Raw genomic sequence first — 21,766 nt, forward strand, 5'->3', positions numbered from 1 at the left:
TCTCACAGTCTCTTTAGTCATATTGTTCCGGTTAACAACATCTAAGTATATGTAGTAAACGGCACAAAATATACATTAAACTGAGTTTCGTTTTTGTGCCAATTGGTTTGCTTTCCATACCCAAATTTTTACACTTTTTTTCTAGAGATCCCACCCAATGACCACTTAATATGTGCCGTGCATAGTTAGAAATAACTCTCCTATCCCTACATCTACAGTGTTTCTGGAATTTGCTTTCTATGCATATTGTGCAGATTGGAGCCATAAAATTAAGAAATGTTTAGATCAATCATCCATTTTTTAAAAAAAATTAGGATTTAATATACAAACTATTGGCGTTAACTGTTGCATTCCCGTTCATCTTACAAGTAATCCATTTGTAGCCATTATTATTTTCGTATATCATTGAATCTTTTTCTCAAAATGTGGTCTGATCGATGGGAATAGACTTCTTAAATCGGTGACAAAATTCATTTGGCAATAGAAATACACAAATACTGTGAAACGTAGAGCTAAAATAGAACCATAAATAAATATTTATAAGCACAGATCAAGTCATTAACTATGCTAGCAAAGGTATATCAGATTGAATGTTAGAAAGGCTTAAGCAATGTTGGATAAATTTGGACAAAATTGATGAATTTATAAATATGTATTTGATATGGACTACCGTTTTATTAAATGTAATCCTGTTTCTTGGAATAATATGTATCATCTTATCTTACGCCTGTTACCCATCGTGTAGTACAGGACACTCACCAGAAATCTCCAACCGACTCTGTCCTGGGCTCATAATACAAAAATATGTATCATGATTAAAGGTATAATTCTACAGTCGCACTTCTACCTTAACCACCACCCTTGTTAAACTAAATTAGCATGAGTTACATAAATATCTATTTCATATTTGTCAACCATCATGCTTTACGTTATCTCTCAAACTGGATTGAATTATACATGAAAGCTGAGGCATCTTTTACAATAAATCTGATATTTTGTGTGAATAACAGTTTTCAAGGATTATCACCTAATTATGCAACATTAATGATGTTTTACGTGGTGAATTTTCTTTAGCCCATAATACAGAAAATGTGATCGGATATAATGGGCCTCAGAGAGTGTATTACTAAGAAGAAATAAATAAAGCTCATTACTTATTCATTTATATAAACATTCATCAAAATTTGGACGAATAGTGTGCCATAAATCGGGTGCCAAGTATATATAAGGAAATATTTCCTTGAAGACGCTCAGACCAGTTTTCCGGTCGAAGTGATGGAATCGTTTTAATTTCAATAGTCGAGATTATTTCAAATTATCACTTACATCCAATATCATTTTTGCAATAGCTTTTCGAATTAAATCAGTTTATCATGAAAACTACTGAAACATCAGAATAATCCAACTTTGAATGACTTTTATTTTAAGTTATTCAAGTTATAGATACCCAGTTAGTTTATCCATCTAAAACATGTCTTTTACTTGCGTATAACTTATCTACTAATCTGTCTGGTGAATCACTAGTTTTTAAAATTTCTATTCTGCTCACATTTTTACGATTAGGACGTTAGATTACAACCTCAGTTCCCTCTTCACAGAAGAGGTAATACCACAAATTTGTTAAAAAGCAAAAATCTCATCTTTAAATTTCACAGAACATAGGTCAAATTACATCTTGTCTTTATTCTGTTCCCAGTTCGTGATCAAGCCTATTTTCCAAAAATCATGGACTAGTATGAAACAAGGCATACATTACAAGTTAACGTATACTAATGGTGACCTACTGACAGAGCAACCTATTGTACACATTAATAAACGAAACAGTGTAATTTATTAATAAGCTAGTTACTCTTCAAATACATCATTGAAAGTAAACGTGGAAAAATATTTTCAAAACAAATGGACTTTTGTCCAGTTTTTTATAGGGGATTTTGCCACTAAGCATGTTTTACGCTTACGGACGACGTCTTAATATGTTACCATAGCCATTAAAATGCAATTAAAAAATAGTACAACTAACTTGGATCATATATCAACCACACAGCTAGTTGATTTGCAACTTTCGAACCGAAGAGGAAGTGCAAATTTCCCAAAACTGAAAAAATTCCACTGGTTGCACAAAGTAACAGTGAAAGACGTCGAATCCATCTATCAGACAACTGATGACGCTAAATAGTCATTTATAAAAAGATTTCCAAAATAAAATTTGATTAATTCTCAAGTGTTTTGGATGATATGTTTATCACTAAAGCTTTTACCATCAGAGTTTAGTGGTCAACAAAAATCAGACTGTAAATTCTTGACGTCGCACTAATAATGCAGTGATATGAGCTTATTCTTTTGTTATGATTGGGTAATCTTTGGTGATTAGAGACAATAAACAAGAATCCCTGGAACTAAGTTTTGTTATAGTCGATACTTTTTAGTAAACGATATTGTAAATATCGAGTAAACTGGTTCTCTCTGTGAGATATAGATCTGTGTTATTTAGTGTTGACGTTTAGAAATATTCGGTGCGCAAATGGCCTACACGACTGAGATGGCAAAATAATGCCTGAATACCAACCAGTGGCCATGCTGAGTAATCTATGACATTAATTTTCCACTCTTAGACAAGTTCCCCCCCATATTTTCTCAATTTCTCATCTTCTTGAACAAGTTAATCTTTTGGAGCTTGAGAAAAATTCAACTCTAGTGTGATTAGTAAGTTTGACTGCATATATTATGAATATAAATTAAAACTTTATCGGATGAATTAACGTTTGTTTGAATGGTAAAAGAATGTAAGATACGGTTGAAGAATTTCCAAATCATAGAGCAAAATGAAATTTTATGACCACCTAGGGGACATTTTGAAGCCGAGTAAAACCGTAAGAATCCATCCGCCCCTTATTTCTCGTTGACTAAAGTTAGTTTAGATACTCACTACAATGCTCGAACCAATCTCTGTTAGGTTTGTGGATGTGCATTGATGAAGAGTCCCACACTTAGAATAAACAACCATTGAGTGCTTCTTAATCTCTGGTAGTTGTCCAACTATGGTCAATTCGTGATAGAAAACTGGAAAACCCAACAATCTCCACAGTCTCTTTATACTGAAAATGGTTTAGTACAGCGATTTAGTGTTTATATTACTGAGAAATCTGGACTTTTTGTAGCTTACACATAACAAGTTTCGCACTCATAAAACCCAAAATAATAATAGTCCAAACTCAGTAAAGTATATACTGATACCACTTCGACAATAACATGACTATCAATATAATCTTCATGAAAATGGTTAGTCAACCAAATATTTCGGAAGAAAGGATTTATGATCGAACAAAAGTTTAATGATCAATGTTTTTGCAAATGCAAACTCTTCTAACAAATCAAGCAAAATTACTCAATATTAATCACAGAAAAAATTATGGTTATTTTTTTTTAAAGACGTACAATTTCTGATCCAAGATTAGTACATCGATAAATCCATTTCACAGAACGTTCAGAAAATAAAAGCAGTAAATTTGTCGATAACCAAATTGCTTTACATGAAGAAAAAATAATCAAAAAGAAGTTTAAGGATTCGCATTATTATTAGTATAGACCTTACAGCAGCGATTATGAACACATGTGCTATTTACGTAACCATGAATTCAAACCTTTTAACATCAATTTAACTCTTAATAAATGTACAGATAGATCAAACTTTTCTAAAGATTTTTTCAGTATGATGATTTCGGTTTTAATTACGGACCGGCATAAAATGATGAACCATGTTTCACAAGACATTTGGATCATCAAAGGGTGGGATTTATCAAAAATGTATAATATATTGAGTTCTGGTGATCAATATGATCCTGTTTTTAGATCACTGATCTAAAATTCTGTAGTATACATTTTTAAACTTATTCGAAAATTAATGAAATAATGGCACCAGTGCCGAATGGCTTCAATGAGTATCAGCTCAACCTCTAACATTGTTGACTCCACAGGGGCCATAGCTTTTACTGGAACTTGAGAAATTCATCTCTAAACTTGTCACATTTATAATGATTAGTTAGTTAGGTTATTCGTAAAGAGTTATTCGACTCAAAGATAGTCCTCATCGACGAGATGCATAATATCGGATTCTGACTTACTATGAGGTCTAAAGTCATTGTAATCACCACAAAATTTGGATGCTCTAGGCTTGATTACAGTTGAGCTACAAGAGATTGAGCACTATCACGATCCTTTGAACGAAAACAAATCAGGTGTTTAATATTTTCTGATTTTCAGTGGTTCTTAAACTAGTCTCAGTTTATAATGAATTATTTTTGGATAAATTAGTTTTATTCAGAGATATTTATGTCAACTCATTTGGGAATATTGGAGATGCTGATAATGCGTGTACAATATTCTGTGATTTTGCATCACGCATACTTTCGAAATTCGAACCAACTAAATGAAACATCGGCGAATGAAATACACTTTTAAAGCCATGTAAGCAGTTAAACGAAAAAAGATAACTATGTAGATTGACTATGCAGCATTAACCTATGTTGAAAAGTGATTTCACCAGCTACTTGAAACGAGCAATGAAGGAATCCTGAAATTGATCTAGCTTAGATTGACTCGCGAATCCAACTGTTTAAATACTACTGCGGTGTGAGCTATTTATATCCACATAAATAGTATATAACGATAGTCAGGAATAGAATGTATTTCAGTAGAAGATCGAGAAGGAAAGAACGGGGACGAAGAGAAATTGGTATGGAAATGCAGGAACAATGAAAACTAGGACGATGGACTGTTATTTGAAAAAGAAACAGTCCAGTTTGAGACAATTGATTGATATTTTGCAAATTAAGTATTTACTGTATGGTTCTCAAATTTTACTAAAATGTTCTGTAATTTTGTGTTTCGATACATCCGGGTGTCCCTATTGGTGTTCTTGTTCACTGCACTACGATCTCCAGAAATCCTAAGCTGTCGTTTAAATGAGTGAACAGAGAATGAAATGCATAAGATTTTTATGTAACTAGTGACAATGTATAGAAACATAAACTGTTTTATGACTCAAAAAGTTTCTGATGACTATCAATCTACCTTTTTTACACATATCCAAGTATCACTGGTCTTCTTGTAAGGACAATTAAAACTTTTCTGCAGATATTAAGATGAATGGTGCTCCATGTTATAGTGAATATGAGATTAGTAATATTCAACTCATAGGTATGATAAATAATTTTGGTTGTTTGCTTAAAAATCCTTTTGTCTAGCTAAAGTCTGTGAACTACTGGTAAATCAAATATTCGGATGAACTTTTAAAATAACCTATATCAACCATACTCCAATTATCTTCGAAGTTTCAACTGAATTTTCGAAAATAGGTCTACATTCACCTTTCATTATGACTGGAGATGATGGTGAGACTCTAATTTATGGACGAGCCAATCAGAAGCGTTTGAGCAATTTCAAGGTCACGTAGCCAAGTTCAACACTTGATGTTCACATACGATCAGTTTACAGCGGATTTTAGAGAAGAGGTGATTATTGAGAGGCTAAAAGAGATGAGACTACTAGGAAGTTCCTGTACCTGTGACTGCGGTTATCAAATGACTGCAGTAAAGTGTGCAGACTACCGTGATGAAATTGTATTTCGTTGTTCTTTATGTTAGAGGAAAACGTCTGCTCGAACGGGAACTTTCTTCGCTCGATCGCGACTGAAACTGAGGCAGATCATGATAATAGTTGCAAATTGGATAATAAAGATACCAGTAACACTGGCTGCGGCGTTTGCAGATGTTACCGAAGCTTCAGCAGTCCAGTGGTATGAGTATTGTCGTGACATGTGTGCAATTAAAATGACACGTCTACACCAATCATTCGGAGGATGAGGATGTAATGAGGAGATAGATGAAACAGTAGTGAGAAAGCGAAAATAAAACAGCGGACGTAGTATCAAGGAAGATTGGGTAAGTAGCACTTCCGTAAATATACTTGACAGGTACTTGGAATTTATGATCGATCAACGCAAAAAGGGCATTTTCAGAGGGTCAGAAACCGGCAAGCAAGCACAATAGTACCAATTATACAGGAATACGTGCAGCCGGGCACTACAGTATATACGGATGATTGGAGAGCTTATAGATGCCTATATGGACTTGGGTATGTGCATCATGTCGTAGTGCACAAGCGCCATTTCGTCGACCCTACAACCAGCGTTCATACTAATAATATTGAAGCCATGTGGTCCAGACTGAAGGAATTTTTAAGACCGTACCACGGCTCTAGAGGACGACTGTTATGGAGCCATGTTGACGAGTTCCTATATCGCATGCATTATGATTTCAGAACATCTGAACCTTTATCAAACCTTAACAAGTTTTTGAATTATGTAAAAGAAAAATATCCACTGTAATTCATTAGTTTCTTGCAATATATTTTTACTTTATACTAACTGTCTTTTGATTGGCAAATAATCGTCAAGGTCATTTAAGATTCGTTCAAGGTTCGTCCATAAATTAGAGTCTTGCCGAGATGATTAAATAAGTGTGGAATTCATCAATTTTAATCATTTTGATAATCGTAGAACCTGTATTTTCTATTTAGAGTGATTAAGTCGAATTATTCGATGACAGTGACCATATTATGTGGTATTTTTGATCTCCTACATCGAAAGCGATTGTAAGATCTTAAAGAAAGAAATCATTGAGGTTAAAGCTTTTGGTTTCTAAAAGCATTAATATTAGCTCTACGTAAACCAGCGGCGATACATCTTTAAAATTTTATGTCAGTTGTGAAAGATAGAGGACATTCGTTCCAAGTTTTCAAACTATAATATGACACAAATCAATGGTGATTACTGGTAAACACATCGTTAGTAAATAGAGATTGGTTGGTTGGTTTAATTCTACGATAACTAGAATCTTTTACTAAAATTCCTAAGCAAAATGGACTGTAGTCTGTTCAAATGAGTTCGTTCTTGAAGCATCAAATATTTTATTTCGTGTAAATGAGGTCACTTCAGTGTAAGTACTGCATAGATTCATAGGAATGAAGTAATTATTGCGCACAGTTCAGGGAAATCTATGTGTATTTATATCTTCACTCTGTACAGACAAGTACTTGAAACCCGATTTTTTAAATTAACAATTGAAGCTGTCTAGAAAATAAGGTCATTGATTTACCCAACTGTTTAGCTTATTTCAACTTGGATAAGAAAATTCAATTAGGCACTGAACGTATACTATTACACACATGGTAACAAGTTAGTGTTTCTCTACGTTGAAATTACCATAAAGGTTTTATCTCAGTGTAACGATACATCATCTAAGTTCATTTATCTATCGTCCTTGTGTCAATAATTGGGACCAAATAAAAATATTTAACAATATAATTATGTTACACAGAATGAAAATTAATTGTTAATTCTATATTTTTTTTTTGATAGTTTACATTACGAACTAATCCCAATTAGACGACCATTGAACAATAGGAAGCAGTGAACAGCTATTTTGTCCTTGTATGAGACTCCTCAATAGTTCATATCGCCGACCTCATATTCAGTCGGGTTCAGGACCTTCATCTCTCGCAGTGAACGCTTAGCTTTTATACCACTAAACTGACATCCAATAGTTTACATAGATAACTTAAATAATTTTTATGTTTTATTAAATACAAGCTTTTTATGGAAATTGTCTTAACAAGACAACAACTTTAATTTCAGTGATTCTCAATATAGATCATTGTCAGCTCTGAATTGTGACAACTTGATCCAAGCATTTAAAAATGAATACAATTTTAAAAAAATAAGACATTTACCATTTGTTTTATCAATTCCATGATATAAAAGAACAAATGAATAGGATAAAGTAAGCGCTAACCAATTTTTAATGATAGGAAAGGGAATTAATAGTAATGAATGTTTATAATTTGACGGTAAATTGAACTTCATAACAGGTATAAAAATATAACTGGAAAAGATTTTTAAAAAAAAAAAGAAAAGTTGATCATAATCTTACTACATTTGTAAATAATAATTTATAGCAAATTAAAAAGCTTAATTTCAGTAATATATTTACTAGTCTAAACAAAGAATGAATGTATGGACGTTTGAGAAGTATTTTTTAATAAATGTTTCAATTTTGACATGATAAGGATATTTGTACTAAAAATTTTATGAATCAACATAATATCCACTACTTACATTTAACAGGTGCGTATGATAAACAAGGAAGAATCTGAATTCGGTCAGTCACGGGCGGAATAGGTCAGCGGAAAAGTCCCTCATTGTGGGTGACCCTGGGTAGAATCCACCAGGGAGCATCAGTTCTCTCAACACTGCAGGCATGCTTTATTGTTTATAACTGCTTTCAACCACCCAACACATGGGAATTTGTTTATATGGGAATCATCTTGCTGGTAATTAAACTACTAAGTAAATTATTGGTAACAGTGATCAGCATTTCTGTTACTCAACATAGAATAATCATAGTCTCATTGAGGATAAAGTGTAAATAGATTAATTACTACATGAATGCCCCCAAATGCCCTCGTATGGCCGAGAGCGGGGTGGGTTCGTCCTCTCTCTCTCTCGAAATACTCTCACACGGCCGCGCGTATACAGCCTCTGCCAGGGAAGTCCTACTCACTGCCTTCTCGTGACGGGGGTGTTGTTTACGAAAATGGGAGGACGAAAAGCGAATGTCCGGCGCTTTAACCGGATCACAAATCAATGGTGCACATGGGTACCAGTATCCTGCGGGAACAAAAGGCGTATGAACCAATTTTCGGTCACCGGCTACCATGGGACTGCATCTCCTCACGATGCTCCACTGCCTTGTGGGTTAGACCTTTAGGTCAAAGGCTCGGGGTGTGACCCCCTAAGATAACCACCTGCTTCGGTCTGGGCACCCGGGCAGTATCGCAGCCCACACGCAATTAATGAACTGAACTGTCTATGATCATGGAAACTAATTCTCTTGCGTCGACGAACATTCAAATGATTCAATTATTATTATTGCTATTATTATTATTATTATTATTATTATTATTATTATTATCATTATTATTATTATTTACTACGTCATTATTCACCCTCTTTTATTCCCACTCTGTTTATACTTATTTTTTTCGACTTATACAGCAGCTCGTCTGTGGTGGAAATTCGACTCTATCTAAACGTTCTCGAGTCACTGTCCGGTTGAAAATTGTATGTTACCACCAAATACGAATACTGAAGCAATTTTTCCGGAACCACGAGCACCATTCAAACTGGCTGCCTTCAATGTTCTCACACTAATTCAGGTCGGACAACAGATAGGGCTGGCTATGTCTTTGGAAAGTCTTAATATCGATGTTTGTTGTCTATCCGAGACCCGTATTCAAGACTCTGGTGAAGTACTACAAATTCGCTCTCCATCTCTCACTTCAAAAAGCTTGTTTTACGTGCGCTTATCCAGGGACCCTGTGGCATCTTCGTCTGGTCTTGCTGGCGTTGGTGTCGCACTAAGCGCTAGAGCTGAGGCAGCACTAGTCGATTGGATCCCCATTAACAGTCGGTTATGTGCTGTTAGATTAGAAAGTTCCATCAAAGCGAGAAGAAATCGGCGTGAGAAACGATGTCTTTTCGTCATCTCCGCCTATGCCCCGACAGATTGCAGCCCGGATGCAATCAAGGATGCGTTTTACCACCAGTTATCTGTTCTTCTCCAGAAAGTGCGTTCGACAGATATTGTAGTACTAGCCGGAGACTTGAATGCTCAGGTCGGGCGTCTAGGCACAGAAGAGGGTCGTTTAGGTGGCCGATAGGGACTTGTTGGTCGCAGGACAGATAACGGGGACCGTCTACTGTAACTGTGCACAGACTACAACCTGTTTCTGGCTAGCACTAACAGTCGGCACAGTCATCGCCGATGTGCCACCTGGCGTCCTCCCTCTGCATCTCAAGCCTGGACTCAGATTGATCACATCGCGATCAGCTACCGCTGGCGTGGTTGTGTACAAGACTGCCGCTCCTTTTGGAGTACCTATCTGGACTCTGACCATGCCTTGGTCTGCGCCAATCTTACCTTACTTTTCAGTGGACAACGAAGTGATCGCCTCCAACGGATTGATGTTAGCAAGCTGGCTGCAACTTCTGTTGCTAGTAAGTATCGAACCGAGCTAGCCTCTAGGCTAGCTACCATTACACCGAAAAGTATAGATGAGCATTGGTTGCAATTGCATGACACCATGAAAATGGCGGGTACAGTCAGTTGTGGGTTCGCGAAACGTCCCGCTTATAAGCACTGGGTTTCTTCTGGTTCCTTACAACTCATTGAAGCCCGTCGGTCTACTCCGGGTGACCGTGAGTTTGACCACAAACGAAGGTTGTTACGTAGTGAAATTGGGCAAAGCTTGCGTAAGGACCGAGAAGCCTGGTGGTCGGAGCGTGCTAATGAGTTGGAAGCAGCAGCTGCATCTGGCAATTACCGGAAGCTCTTCCAACTCATCCGAGCCACTGGCAGCAAGAAGTCTGGTGTGAGCGAAACAATCTGCGAAGATGATGGGATGCCAATCACATCCATCGATGTCTTGGACGGGGGGCAGTTTTTTAAAGGGCAGTTCAACTGGCCTGCTGCTCCGGCAACATCGGTCAGACTGTCCTACCCTCCATGGCCGGTGACGACTGATCCACCAAATGAAGCGGAAGTCCGCAAGGAACTCCAACTCTTGAAGCGTTACAAATCACCTGGCCCAGATGACTTACCTCCGGCTCTTTTTAAAGATGGTGGTGACTTTTTGACTAAGGAATTGACGACGTTGTTTACAAAGGTCTGGGAGTTAGAGAGTGTACCAACGTCATGGAATGAGTCGATAGTTGTCTCTATTTTTAAAAAGGGTTCACGTCGTTCCTGTTACAACTATCGGGGGATAAGTCAACTTCCGATTGCGTCCAAGCTATTGGCTTCCGTCATACTTCGTAGATTGTTCGAAACCCGAGAAAGATTGACTCGCGACGAGCAGGCTGGGTTTCGTTCTGGTGGAGGATGTATTGATCATATCTTCACCCTCCGCCAAATGTTACAACACCGTCATACTTTTCAAAGGCCAACAATCGTAGTGTTTCTTGACATCAGGGCTGCCTTCGATTCGTTGGATAGGACTGTTCTCTGGGATTGTCTATTGAAGAAGGATGTGCCTGAGAAGTTTATTAACATCCTAAAAGCCCTATATACAAACACCTCAGGCAGAGTGAGGGCATACAACCACCTTTCTCCATTGTTCTATTCGAGCAGTGAGGTTAGGCAGGGTTGCCCAATCCCACCATTCCTCTTCAACTTTGCCATCGATGACATTCTGGAAACAGCTCTGATGGATGTAAGTAAAGATGGTGTGGATCTGTTGCCTGGAGAAAGACTTCTCAACCTTGAGTATGCGGATGATATTGTCTTACTGTGCGATAATGTCCAAGCCATGCTATCCGCACTTAATCAGTTGGCAATCAGCGTCCGTAGGTATGGTATGTGCTTTGGACCTTCGAAGCACAAAGTACTTCTACAAGACTGGCAGGATTCTAATCCTGTACTCACCCTGGATGGTGAGCAGATAGAAATAATCGAGAAGTTCGTGTATCTGGGTAGCTGCATAAGTGCTGGTGGAGGTGTGAGTGATGAGATCAATGCACGTATAGTGAAAGCCAGAGCGGCTTATGCCAATCTGGGCCACCTTTGGCGCCTTCGTGATGTTAGTCTGGCTGTAAAAGGTCGGATCTACAACGCGTCGGTGAGAGCAGTTTTGCTCTATGCTTGTGAAACCTGGCCTCTTCGAGTCGAGGACGTTAGACGACTCTCTGTGTTCGATCATCGTTGTCTCCGAAGGATTGCTGACATCCAGTGGCAACACCATGTCAGTAATGCAGAGGTTCGGCATCGTGTGTTCGGGCACAGAGATGATAATACAATCGATGTCACCATCTTGAAACACCGATTTCGGTGACTTGGACATGTTCTACGAATGTCATCCCAGAGATTTCCACGTCGTGCATTATTTGCCGACTCTGGGACTGGTTGGAAGAAGCGGAGAGGTGGTCGGTATATGACATGGTGTCGTGGTATGAAGGAAAGCTGCAAAGGACTGGCTTCTGTTGGTCCTTCACGACTCCCTGGTTGGGGTCCGAGAGATGATGGAACACAGTGGCTAGAGACGTTATCAGATATGGCTCAGAATAGAAACCAGTGGCAATCATGCTGTAACCTTCTTTTACTTTCTTCATAAAACGTGGTTGTACCTTCCTTAACTGGAAGATTTCTTCTGATTGTACCCTTCTGTTTCCCTATTATTACTATTATTATTACACTACCTTACACCAATCTCTTCGTTATTGTTTTTTTTGTACGTTCTCCCACTTTTTTTCTTTTTCTTCTTGAATTCTCATTGTTTTGTGTGGCGCATATATATTTGGCGCACTCCTGTGCTAATATATATGTGTTCAAATAAATAATAATAAATAATAAATACTACATGAATGATATATCCTAATAGATAAAAATGATACATATAAGAATAGGAAGTCACGACTATCATAGATGATTTACTGATGTCAAAATTTTTACTAAATTATCAAAATTATTAACTGTAAATTATTTACCTATGAAAAATGACTTAAGCTGTTAATGCATCAAGGTTTAAAAATATGCTGAAACTCAATGAGAATTATTTATGTTGCTTGAAGTTAAAAAAACGTAGAGATAATATTGACAAAATAAAAGGTCAACTGGATTACATGGATAAGAAGGTTATCAGGAAAAAAATCGAGCGACAAAAGCACAAACTTACGATTTAATGAAATTGTACAATCCGCGATCGAATGACCTGAAACATTTGAACATGAGAAACAAGATTATAAGCGATTTAAAAGATTGAATAAACATTACGAATATGAAGTCCCTACGAAGCAACTGTCTTGTCCAGTGAATAACTTTACCATGGATTTCGTGAAGTTCTATTCGTAAACTATGAACTGTGGAAGTGAAAAATTACAAATTAATAAAATTGGACGAAAATCGTATTATACAACAAATAGGCTCAAGTTGAAAAGACAAAATGATGGATTTGGTGACATAAAAGAAGTGATGCACTTCATTAGGACCTAAAGTTCTTGAACTTGATGTTACGTGCGTTAGTTGGTTCAAACTACTGAGTCGTAAAATAAAATAAAACAGCTTTACAATGTTCTGTAGTAGATGTCATTCAGTATGTATTTACAAACACTAGAATAAACCAGGCTACTGTATTCAAGTTTACGGTGGGTGTTAGTTGGACTTAATGTGGATATAACTATCATAATCTAAAAAAGTTGGAAGAATTAGTATTCTGTACTGAAAAGCGATATTTTTTGTGTCACATAGGACCCTGATAGACAAAAGGATGTCTGGTAAGGCTAATATAAACTTTACACATGATAAATTCTTGGTTATTAATTTACATTTTGTACAAAGATGACGAGTAAATGAAGTTAGTATTTGATGATAAACTTTAACGTAATTTGTGAACAAACACAAGTTGTCCTAACCTTGAACTTGGATTGGTAATTTTTATTTCATTTTTACGTCCTAGGGCAGTGTAAAAAGTTCTTATTCTTTTTACTTTACATCACCACTTTTACTTCCAATTATCGCTTTATTTTGTTGAGATTTTTTCTAATTAGTATAGGAAAGGGTTTTGTGGTAGTCGTAGAATTCTCATGACTTTAATCACGAACTGATATGAGCCAGATCACCATTAAAAATCAGCACGCACTGGACACCTGTTTCATCCCAATATGGAACTTCTTGACAATCCCCCTCTATGACATTTATTAGTTTGCGTATAAAGTCTTGAAAAGCATTTGTGTGACCAGATTGTTAAAAATGTATGACGAGAATACACCATATTTTTCACATCAACTCCATCTTCTCATTACACTATCGAAAGTTGTCAGATATAATAATTAGGCTGACCATAAATTTTTTGAAAGTCACTAAATCAAGAATTAAATCGTTACATTTAACATGTTGATAGAACCACCACTATCTAGAAAGAAAATGTTCAAAATTAAGCGAAATGGCATAAATGATGCAAGATGTCTTTCAGTTTGGAGTTTCCTCACTTATTCAACTTCGTAAGGTATGGTTACTAAGTTGGATAATTTTACCAATGATCATCCTATCTACAAAAAGTTTCGGATAGTAGTAAGCAGTGGGGTCCAGAACGCAGGTTTCCTCCTGTCTGGAGCTCGTCAGCTGGATGTGCCTGGACTCGTAATGTTCACATCAGGATTCGAGCTTAGTGAATTTCGAGTCAAACGTCTTCAACACTATCCACTGTTCGAAAGGTTCTGGGCTTGCATCCCGATGCGAACATCATCATGGGTACAGAAACATCCAGCTGATGAGCCCCAGATAGGACGAAATGTGGGTCCTAGGTTCTACTGCTATCCACAATCCCAAAATCCCTGTGACTTAATGAAAACATCAAAGCAATCTACACAGAATGCATACATGCCAAAAGAGACAAGTTTATAACACCAATGGGAAGATTCAAACAACCAATACAAATGAATAAGCTTCCTGGTGTATATCTTGTAGAAAACAATCATATATTTGTATGAAGATGATATTTTGTGCTAGGATTCTAACTGACTGCTCCGTTACTTCAAACCTATCCACTTATGATCAATATATAATTAGACAAAAAGCACTGCGCAAGTAATCAATACGATGAGATGTCTGAACATATCCCCATTCAAAAGGCAATGAAGCAAAATACTCAACAAATGAGGTGAATTGTTCACGGATTTGATGTGCATAGTTGGTCTGATTTCATTTTTACTAGATAACTCCGATAGAAAAATATTTTCTGAGACAATAAGTATAAACAGTCCTTTTGAATATCAACCACCAGTTATATGGATTATCCCTAAAGTGCGTGGAGCGCATAATTAAAAAAACTAATACATGATTGATATATCTGTTTCAGATTCAGGTTTTGAAGGGATTATGGCAAACGCTGAATGATTTTACTATATAAAAAAGATGCAACGACTTTCAGAAACATCACATTATTAGAACAGAAGTACATCGTAAACTAACCGCCAACATTCAGAAATCAGAAGGAAATGTAAGAGACATGCTGGTGGTTCAGGCATAAACGAAACCTGAATTAGGCTTGGGTCACTATGAGATTTTCTTGTTTGATCAGTGACAGTAGTAGTAGCTTTGGTGTTTCGCCCACATGATTGAAGAATATTCAATAATTTCTGTAACAAATTTATGAGTAGGCATTCGAAATTTGAAAGTACGTATGGCCATCCATAAAATTGTAAATATATAATGAATAAATGTAGACTACGTAAATAAATACTCGCACCCACTGTACCACGATCAATAATAAGATAGTACTGATTTGATTTATTTTGTATAGATAATTCACTAATTTGTGCATAAGAAATCAAATAACCGAATGAATTCGGATAAACTATACAAAGGCATAATGACCAAAATGAGCTCCAGAATATCAACCGGATAGCTTTGGAAACAAGTGATATCAGTGTGTCGAGTAATGTTCTAAAACTGGGTGACAGATGATTGGAATGTAAACTATCAAGATTTTCCTGCAATTTAAAAAAATAATACAGTTCACTCCTGTTATCTTATTATATTAAACAATTAAAATTGTGCATTCGATTAAATGAGGTTTAAAATAATCCCAGTGTGATGAAAATAATATGCTATCATGAGAATCGCTTTAGCATATTAGCTTAATAACGAGTAGTAAAGGATCAACAACTAAATTAAAAAGAAAGCTGAGGTTATATGACAGAAGTGTTTTGTTAAAAATTTCAGTGATCTACTTGGCATAATATTTCATTGTCGATGTATGATGATTCTTGTTGGAATAGATAATCAAGGGATTGTTCAAGTTGTTTCTTCCAGGTTTTCATAAAGACAATTGACAATATGACAATAATCAGTCACTTAACAGACGAAAAAAATCATTTCATTTTGCCCGTATTTGGATGGAATTCCTTGTAGTGTCGGTTGCTATATCAAGCCTACATAGCTTATTCTAGCTTACGGACAGGCCAACTTATTCATTCTTCTTAAATCACATTTTGGTCTTGTCAATTATTCGCTTATCAACCTTGACTTTTTATGTAAACGTATATGTGTGCATTTCATATCTTACTCATCACATGTCTCTAACTTATTTTTGTCTGACCATAAACTTCGATTCACGCCTTGTTAAATTAAGTTGGCTCACTTGCTGTCACCACTGTGCGTCATTTTGTTTTACTTCGCTTCCGATCAACGATTGTACGAAATATACGTGTTCGAAATCCATTCTTGTATTTGACTTATTTAATTCCGTTATTCACTAACGCGATTTAAGTCGATAATTATAGACGAGGATTGGTGACGTGCATATTTCAATAACAATCATTCATACGATCCGAATGGGGTCAGATACAAAGGGTCACTAAATCCTACAACAAAGTTTTCAGTAATGTAGTTAAATGAAGAATTACATTTAGAAATATAACTTCCAAAGAAACCCCTTTCTACAAGTGAGATTCTAATGTATCCAAAGTCGCTAGTACAGTTCACATTGTAATTTAAAGTTTTGACAAGTGTGCTGGTGGGAAATCATTTCAAAAGATTATATTTCTTCCTTTGTTGCTATTTTTCTAAGATAGCCACATTAACTGGAAGAATACGTTTTTCGCGAAGATTTTGAATTTGTTTATAAAAGCAAATATCAGTGTTTAGCGCCAAATTAGTATGTAAAGCATAATCAATTTCACGAATTGATTTCAAGTACAAGTAGTAATACATTCATTTATTAAAATAAAAATATTAACGGGTATCCTTTTTTAAACTACTTCTCTAGTGCCATCATAATTCAGACGAAAAATATTTCAGTGTCATATAAATGAAAGATTGACTATCATATACAACAATATTCATGAATAAAGTTACTATCACATATTTAACGACTACGTAAAATTGAACATAAATGCATCAAGACTTTCCGAAGTAGTTCAGTCCACAGAACCACTCTTCAACAACAATTATGGTAAATGTACAGTTAAACAGTCTAAGATTACATGAAAATATGCAGTAACGCAAGTATAACCAATATTTCGGTTAAATATATGTATAACAGAAGGTGCTGCAACGTATACTTATTGTATACTCGTAACTTTTGATGGATTAATTTAAATAACCAATAATGAGACACACTGTAAATAAATATGGATTTCAAATGTATTTTTTACTGGGATATTCAAAATCTGCTGCTTCTCGTTTTAGGGATATATTTCGATAAAAGCACCTTTTATAAGATGTCTTCCTTTTTTATTTACTGTAATCAATAAGTATATATATATATATATATATATATATATATATATGCCGAGACTTGAAGAAAATCAGTGTCTTCTTGCTTTAACTATGGAACAGCTAGTACGTATCACTTGTTATGAATGAAAAATAACGGAGATTTTGATTTATAATTTATCGAAAATAAATCTGTAGATTCATAACCAAATCTAAATCTACTGAATTATTTACTTAACTGACCAATGGTCAGATCTAAATACATTGAACTGGGCGATCGCTGGCGCCAATTATTCACTAGCCTAGTACCTGTATACACTTTATAATACTAATAAATTTGACTACTTTGACCAACAAATATAACTAAAGTGCTAACATATATGTTGGATCTTCCCCAATAATATACATGTATGATCGTTGTACAGAAGTTAAGAAATTATATAAAAATAAAATAATATTTTTATGAGAATGCTTACCCAGAAATTAACCCAATTTGAATACAAGACGAGTGGACCTAACAGCAATGAATGAGGGTATAAAGAATAGTCTAATGCATCCAATAAACTTTCTAGTGAGGATTTAGGGGCACAGTTAATGATTGATTCCTCTTTTTCTGTCTTTTTGACAAAAGATGACTTAAAATTGTTCGAACATTTATGGAACGATAACGCCACACTTAAACTGCGTAGAACTATATAAAAATGCGCCGCATACAAGATCATATACCAGTCGTATGATATCAATCCAAAGTTAAACGATGATTCCTGGTTTAAGCAATGTATAAAACACAAGAGGTGATAAGCAGTTTATAATTGTTAGGAAAAAAATAATTTAGTGAAGAAATTTTTTTTCGACGAAATCATTTACTTAAGCTGTACATTCGTATATATAGTTATATGGAAATAATAATTGTTAACAAACACATCAAAAATATTTACGTATGTTTATATATTTGTACCAATCCACAATTTGAAAGATACATCTAATGAATCAAATGGTTATCTTTTTAAGAATAAAAGAAGTTTACAACAAAACGCCTCCGTTTTGCCTCTTAAAAATTGATTGCTGTTTTGTTTCTTACTTTTAGGAATTTTAAAGATTTTGGACAAATTAGTTTCCATTCAAGTAATCAAAATTCGAGAAGATAACTTAACAAGAAAGGGTTTCTGGTAGATTTGATAAAACATATCTGTCACTACAACTTTTCCACAAATAAACTCTAAGAGACAAAGTAAGCAATATGAACTTAATTTTAATAAGAGATTATCATATACCATTGAAATATCAATCTGATTGGAGTTAAAATTGAAATTGTTTGGAAGCTGTGGTTGTTGTTTATCAATATCACATACGAAAATAAGAACTAAGTGCTTTGTACTTTTAGATGCTTTAGGAATTTGCATAGCAAAATGTAAGAACAAGTGGTTTGGTTTCTAGTAAAAGTGAACAATTTGAAAACACTCATGGTAATTCGTGCTTTAGAACGAAATCTTTGTATTTTAATGACTATAAACTTCCATAATAAGTTGTAAGCTACATTGTCGAAACTTTGTAACACATTTTATACTTGTGTAATGGACATATACGAGAAATCATCGAACTTTTAAAAACTACTACAGTGATTTCATTTTGATATAATTCAATCTATTTTAAGAGTTATTTCAGTCTTTTTAATACGCTTTACATTAAATCTAAAATAAATCCGTTTTTTGATGAAGCGTTTTGTAACAGATTAAGCAATCGTTAGTGCTATTTAGTTTGAGTCCTAACACAAAAAGTATCAAAAACACCTCCATTACTTTGGTGTTCGCCAGTATTTTATATAGACAGATTTAGTCTTTTCACCGTTTGCAGCAAACTGTCACTTCAGTAAAATCAAAACGAACTAAGTGAAAGCATATACACTTTAAATGTTTCCTACATGGCTTAAAAGTTGAAAACACATACAATAGTGAGTCTCGTAAAAGAATTAAGGAATTAACTAATATTATAGTTCGTTGAACTTACAAAGGATTCAGATGCTTGAAACACTAAAACTGCAAACGCCCATATCAAGAGCCAATTTCCAGAGACCAAATAACTTATGCATGAAAAGCATAATATGTTCAAAAAGACGTCCATTAGGATTTTATAACCTACCAAATAATTTATTAGCCAAATTGATAATATTATTCGACAACATTTGAATATCTACATCGATTGAATAGAAACAAGCATGTAGTACTTTTTTGTTCACCAACGCAAAAACGAATGATGATACGATCGAATAGAGTAGAAGATAAGGTACAAAACTCATCCACAACGGAAGCAACGTCCACTGAAATTCAGCTGCATCTTGCATTAGCACCAAATTTTGAGTTAAACTAACATTTTTCAGTCGTAATAAATTTAGATTTACTGAATTTGTCATTATAATTTGAAAAAATATTTCACCTGGACTTTTCGAAGAGATAAAAAGCTTATAAATCGAATAACTTGGGATAATTAAAGCTATGCCGACATATACAGTTCGTTCCAGAAGAAAAGGCTCAGTCTTGACAGCCATTATTTTTGAAAATAATCTAGGACATGAAACCTGAAGAACAAAAAGGAAGCTCAAATATATCATGAACGGTTTCAAAATGATGATCATGAACTTAAGATTTTGGGGTATAATTTTTTAAGTACGTATGAAAGTCCAGTTTTTTACATGAAGACATAGAAATGAATAGATGCAAGTGAGAAATGTTTGACAACTGTTATTCCAACTACTGAATGTAACAGCGTGTATATTTTCAATAATATTCAGTTAGGCAATTAGTTTCTATTTTTATTTTATCCAAATTTTAGGCTTGATGGTAAATAAATACGATAGCTGTTGAGTAGCCACTGAGGAAAAACTACAACTGTCAAGTACAGTTTGATTAAATCTGACCACATGTATTTCTGCTTTGGCGAAACGCTACTAGAAGTTCACCGACAACTCGGCTAAATCTTTTTAAGTGCTCAATATAAGAGGAAAGTTTCTATTATTTACGGATGAATTCCAAACAATAACTTAAGATGTGACTTAAGGTTTGTATGATAGGCTCGCAAAATGTTTATTTAAGCTTTTTTGAGCAACTAGACAATACAGCTTGTCTCTCGTATTGTTAGTTTATCTTACAACCAGCTAAAGGAATTCATGTGTGAGCGATTTTTCTAACACTAGATGTTTAGTCAGTGTATTCACTATTGTGAAATACACCAGCCGAAATGGGTGGTTAAAAGCTAAAATTGAGTGTAGAAGTATTTATAACAGCATTTTGACTGCGTGGTCACTTTTTATGGGAGTGACTCTGTGGTTAAGGTAACTTATTCTTAGCCGCTAGTTCACGTGGCGGGGCTCTTCCTTGTCATACTTAGTTTGAATAGTCAAATAGTATTATAATTTGTAGATGAAACCTAAGTACACTTAACAATAAACATATGATTGTTGATTGGGTCGTCATCCAATGATAATTCGATTAATTTGACGATGGAGAAGTCAGGAACACAAACTTTAAGAAAAACCGAACTGTTTTAGATGGAAGCTATATGATTATTTTCGTTGAATAAACAAGTAATTTTTCGGAAGAAAGGTTTTTCAAAGGCGACATACACTGGTAGTTTAGTTTTGTGATGCCTTCTGGATATCGCTCCCCGTAACATTACATAACTGAACGGAAATACTTTTTTATGGATTACTGAAGAAACAAAGTGGATGCTGTGGAAAAATGAGAGGAAATGTGAGGAAAAACCATAAGGATAGAAATAATGTGTTGGGAGAACTTCGGTACACGTATCACAGTTATTCTCTCTCTAACTCCATTTGGGGCTAATACGACTTAAACTTCAACGCTAGCTCAATGAAGCAAACGAGCTCCCAATTTGATGCTTTGTTAAATTATATCATTTATATAAAGCATATCAAAGCATCTCGAGAGCTATATGTTAGCAAATTTAAAATCCAGCAAATCAACTCCCTTGACGTTTTAATATGAAACCACATGAGAATATACAAACGAGAATCATTACCTGAATTGACGCGATAATTATATAACAACATTAAATAAACCACAATACGATTTGGAATACTTTGTCCAATATGCAATGCCCATATAACGATCTAATCTAAGAATGGTTCAAATGATTGTGGACGGAATAGAAGAAGCTTTTGCTCAACAGGCTTCCGTGTCTAGTAGCAGGGGATCACCAAATCCTCCAGGCAGGAACCTAGGTATGTTAACAATAAAAGAGGAAAAGAAATTGGTAATTCATAGTGTGATGCTGTCCTTGGTCCTTAAGAATAGGTCAAGTTGCCTCTTGAAGGACTCCTGAGAAGTCGCTTGGACTAGCTCGGCCGGCAGCGAATTCCAGATTTTGACAACTCTTAAGGAGTAGAAGTTGTGCCTACATTCCGTCTTGCTATGTTGTGTTCC

At 35.2% G+C, this 21,766-nt stretch overlaps 1 protein-coding gene across 2 annotated transcripts; it reads right to left on the reverse strand.

Moving 5' to 3' along the window:
• Positions 1-333: 333 nt before the first annotated feature.
• MS3_00006150 (uncharacterized protein) lies at positions 334-21,405 on the reverse strand. 2 transcript variants are annotated; one of them, XM_051214263.1, is made up of 11 exons: positions 21,363-21,405; positions 19,761-19,902; positions 19,552-19,724; positions 19,335-19,517; positions 17,804-18,091; positions 15,081-15,601; positions 12,787-12,822; positions 7,789-7,940; positions 3,436-3,524; positions 2,021-2,168; positions 334-512 (listed from the first exon to the last, which is right to left on the reverse strand). In XM_051214263.1, the coding sequence occupies exons 2-11, from the start codon at positions 19,870-19,872 to the stop codon at positions 403-405; spliced, it is 1,812 nt and encodes a 603-aa protein (XP_051073549.1). In that variant the 5' UTR covers positions 19,873-19,902; positions 21,363-21,405; the 3' UTR covers positions 334-402. The 2 variants fall into 2 exon arrangements, with proteins under 2 accessions (XP_051073549.1, XP_051073550.1); XM_051214264.1 differs by lacking the exons at positions 334-512; positions 2,021-2,168; positions 3,436-3,524; positions 7,789-7,940 and having other exon boundaries at positions 12,585-15,601; positions 19,552-19,690; positions 19,726-19,902.
• Between the last annotated feature and the right edge of the window lie 361 nt (positions 21,406-21,766).

This window comes from Schistosoma haematobium, chromosome 1, assembly GCF_000699445.3.
Source record: "Schistosoma haematobium chromosome 1, whole genome shotgun sequence".
In the NCBI taxonomy this organism is placed as follows: domain Eukaryota; kingdom Metazoa; phylum Platyhelminthes; class Trematoda; order Strigeidida; family Schistosomatidae; genus Schistosoma; species Schistosoma haematobium.

Excerpts from the sequence above, each read along its gene's own strand:
- MS3_00006150 (XM_051214263.1), bottom strand. The coding sequence starts at position 19,872 with ATGGCTGTCAAGACTGAGCCTTTTCTTCTGGAACGAACTGTATATGTC. Across the intron at positions 19,725-19,760 it reads TATCTCTTCGAAAAGTCCAG|TAAATCTAAATTTATTACGA; the intron begins GTGAAATATTTT and ends TGACAAATTCAG. Across the intron at positions 12,823-15,080 it reads CTGATTTCTGAATGTTGGCG|GTCATTCGATCGCGGATTGT; the intron begins GTTAGTTTACGA and ends CAAATGTTTCAG.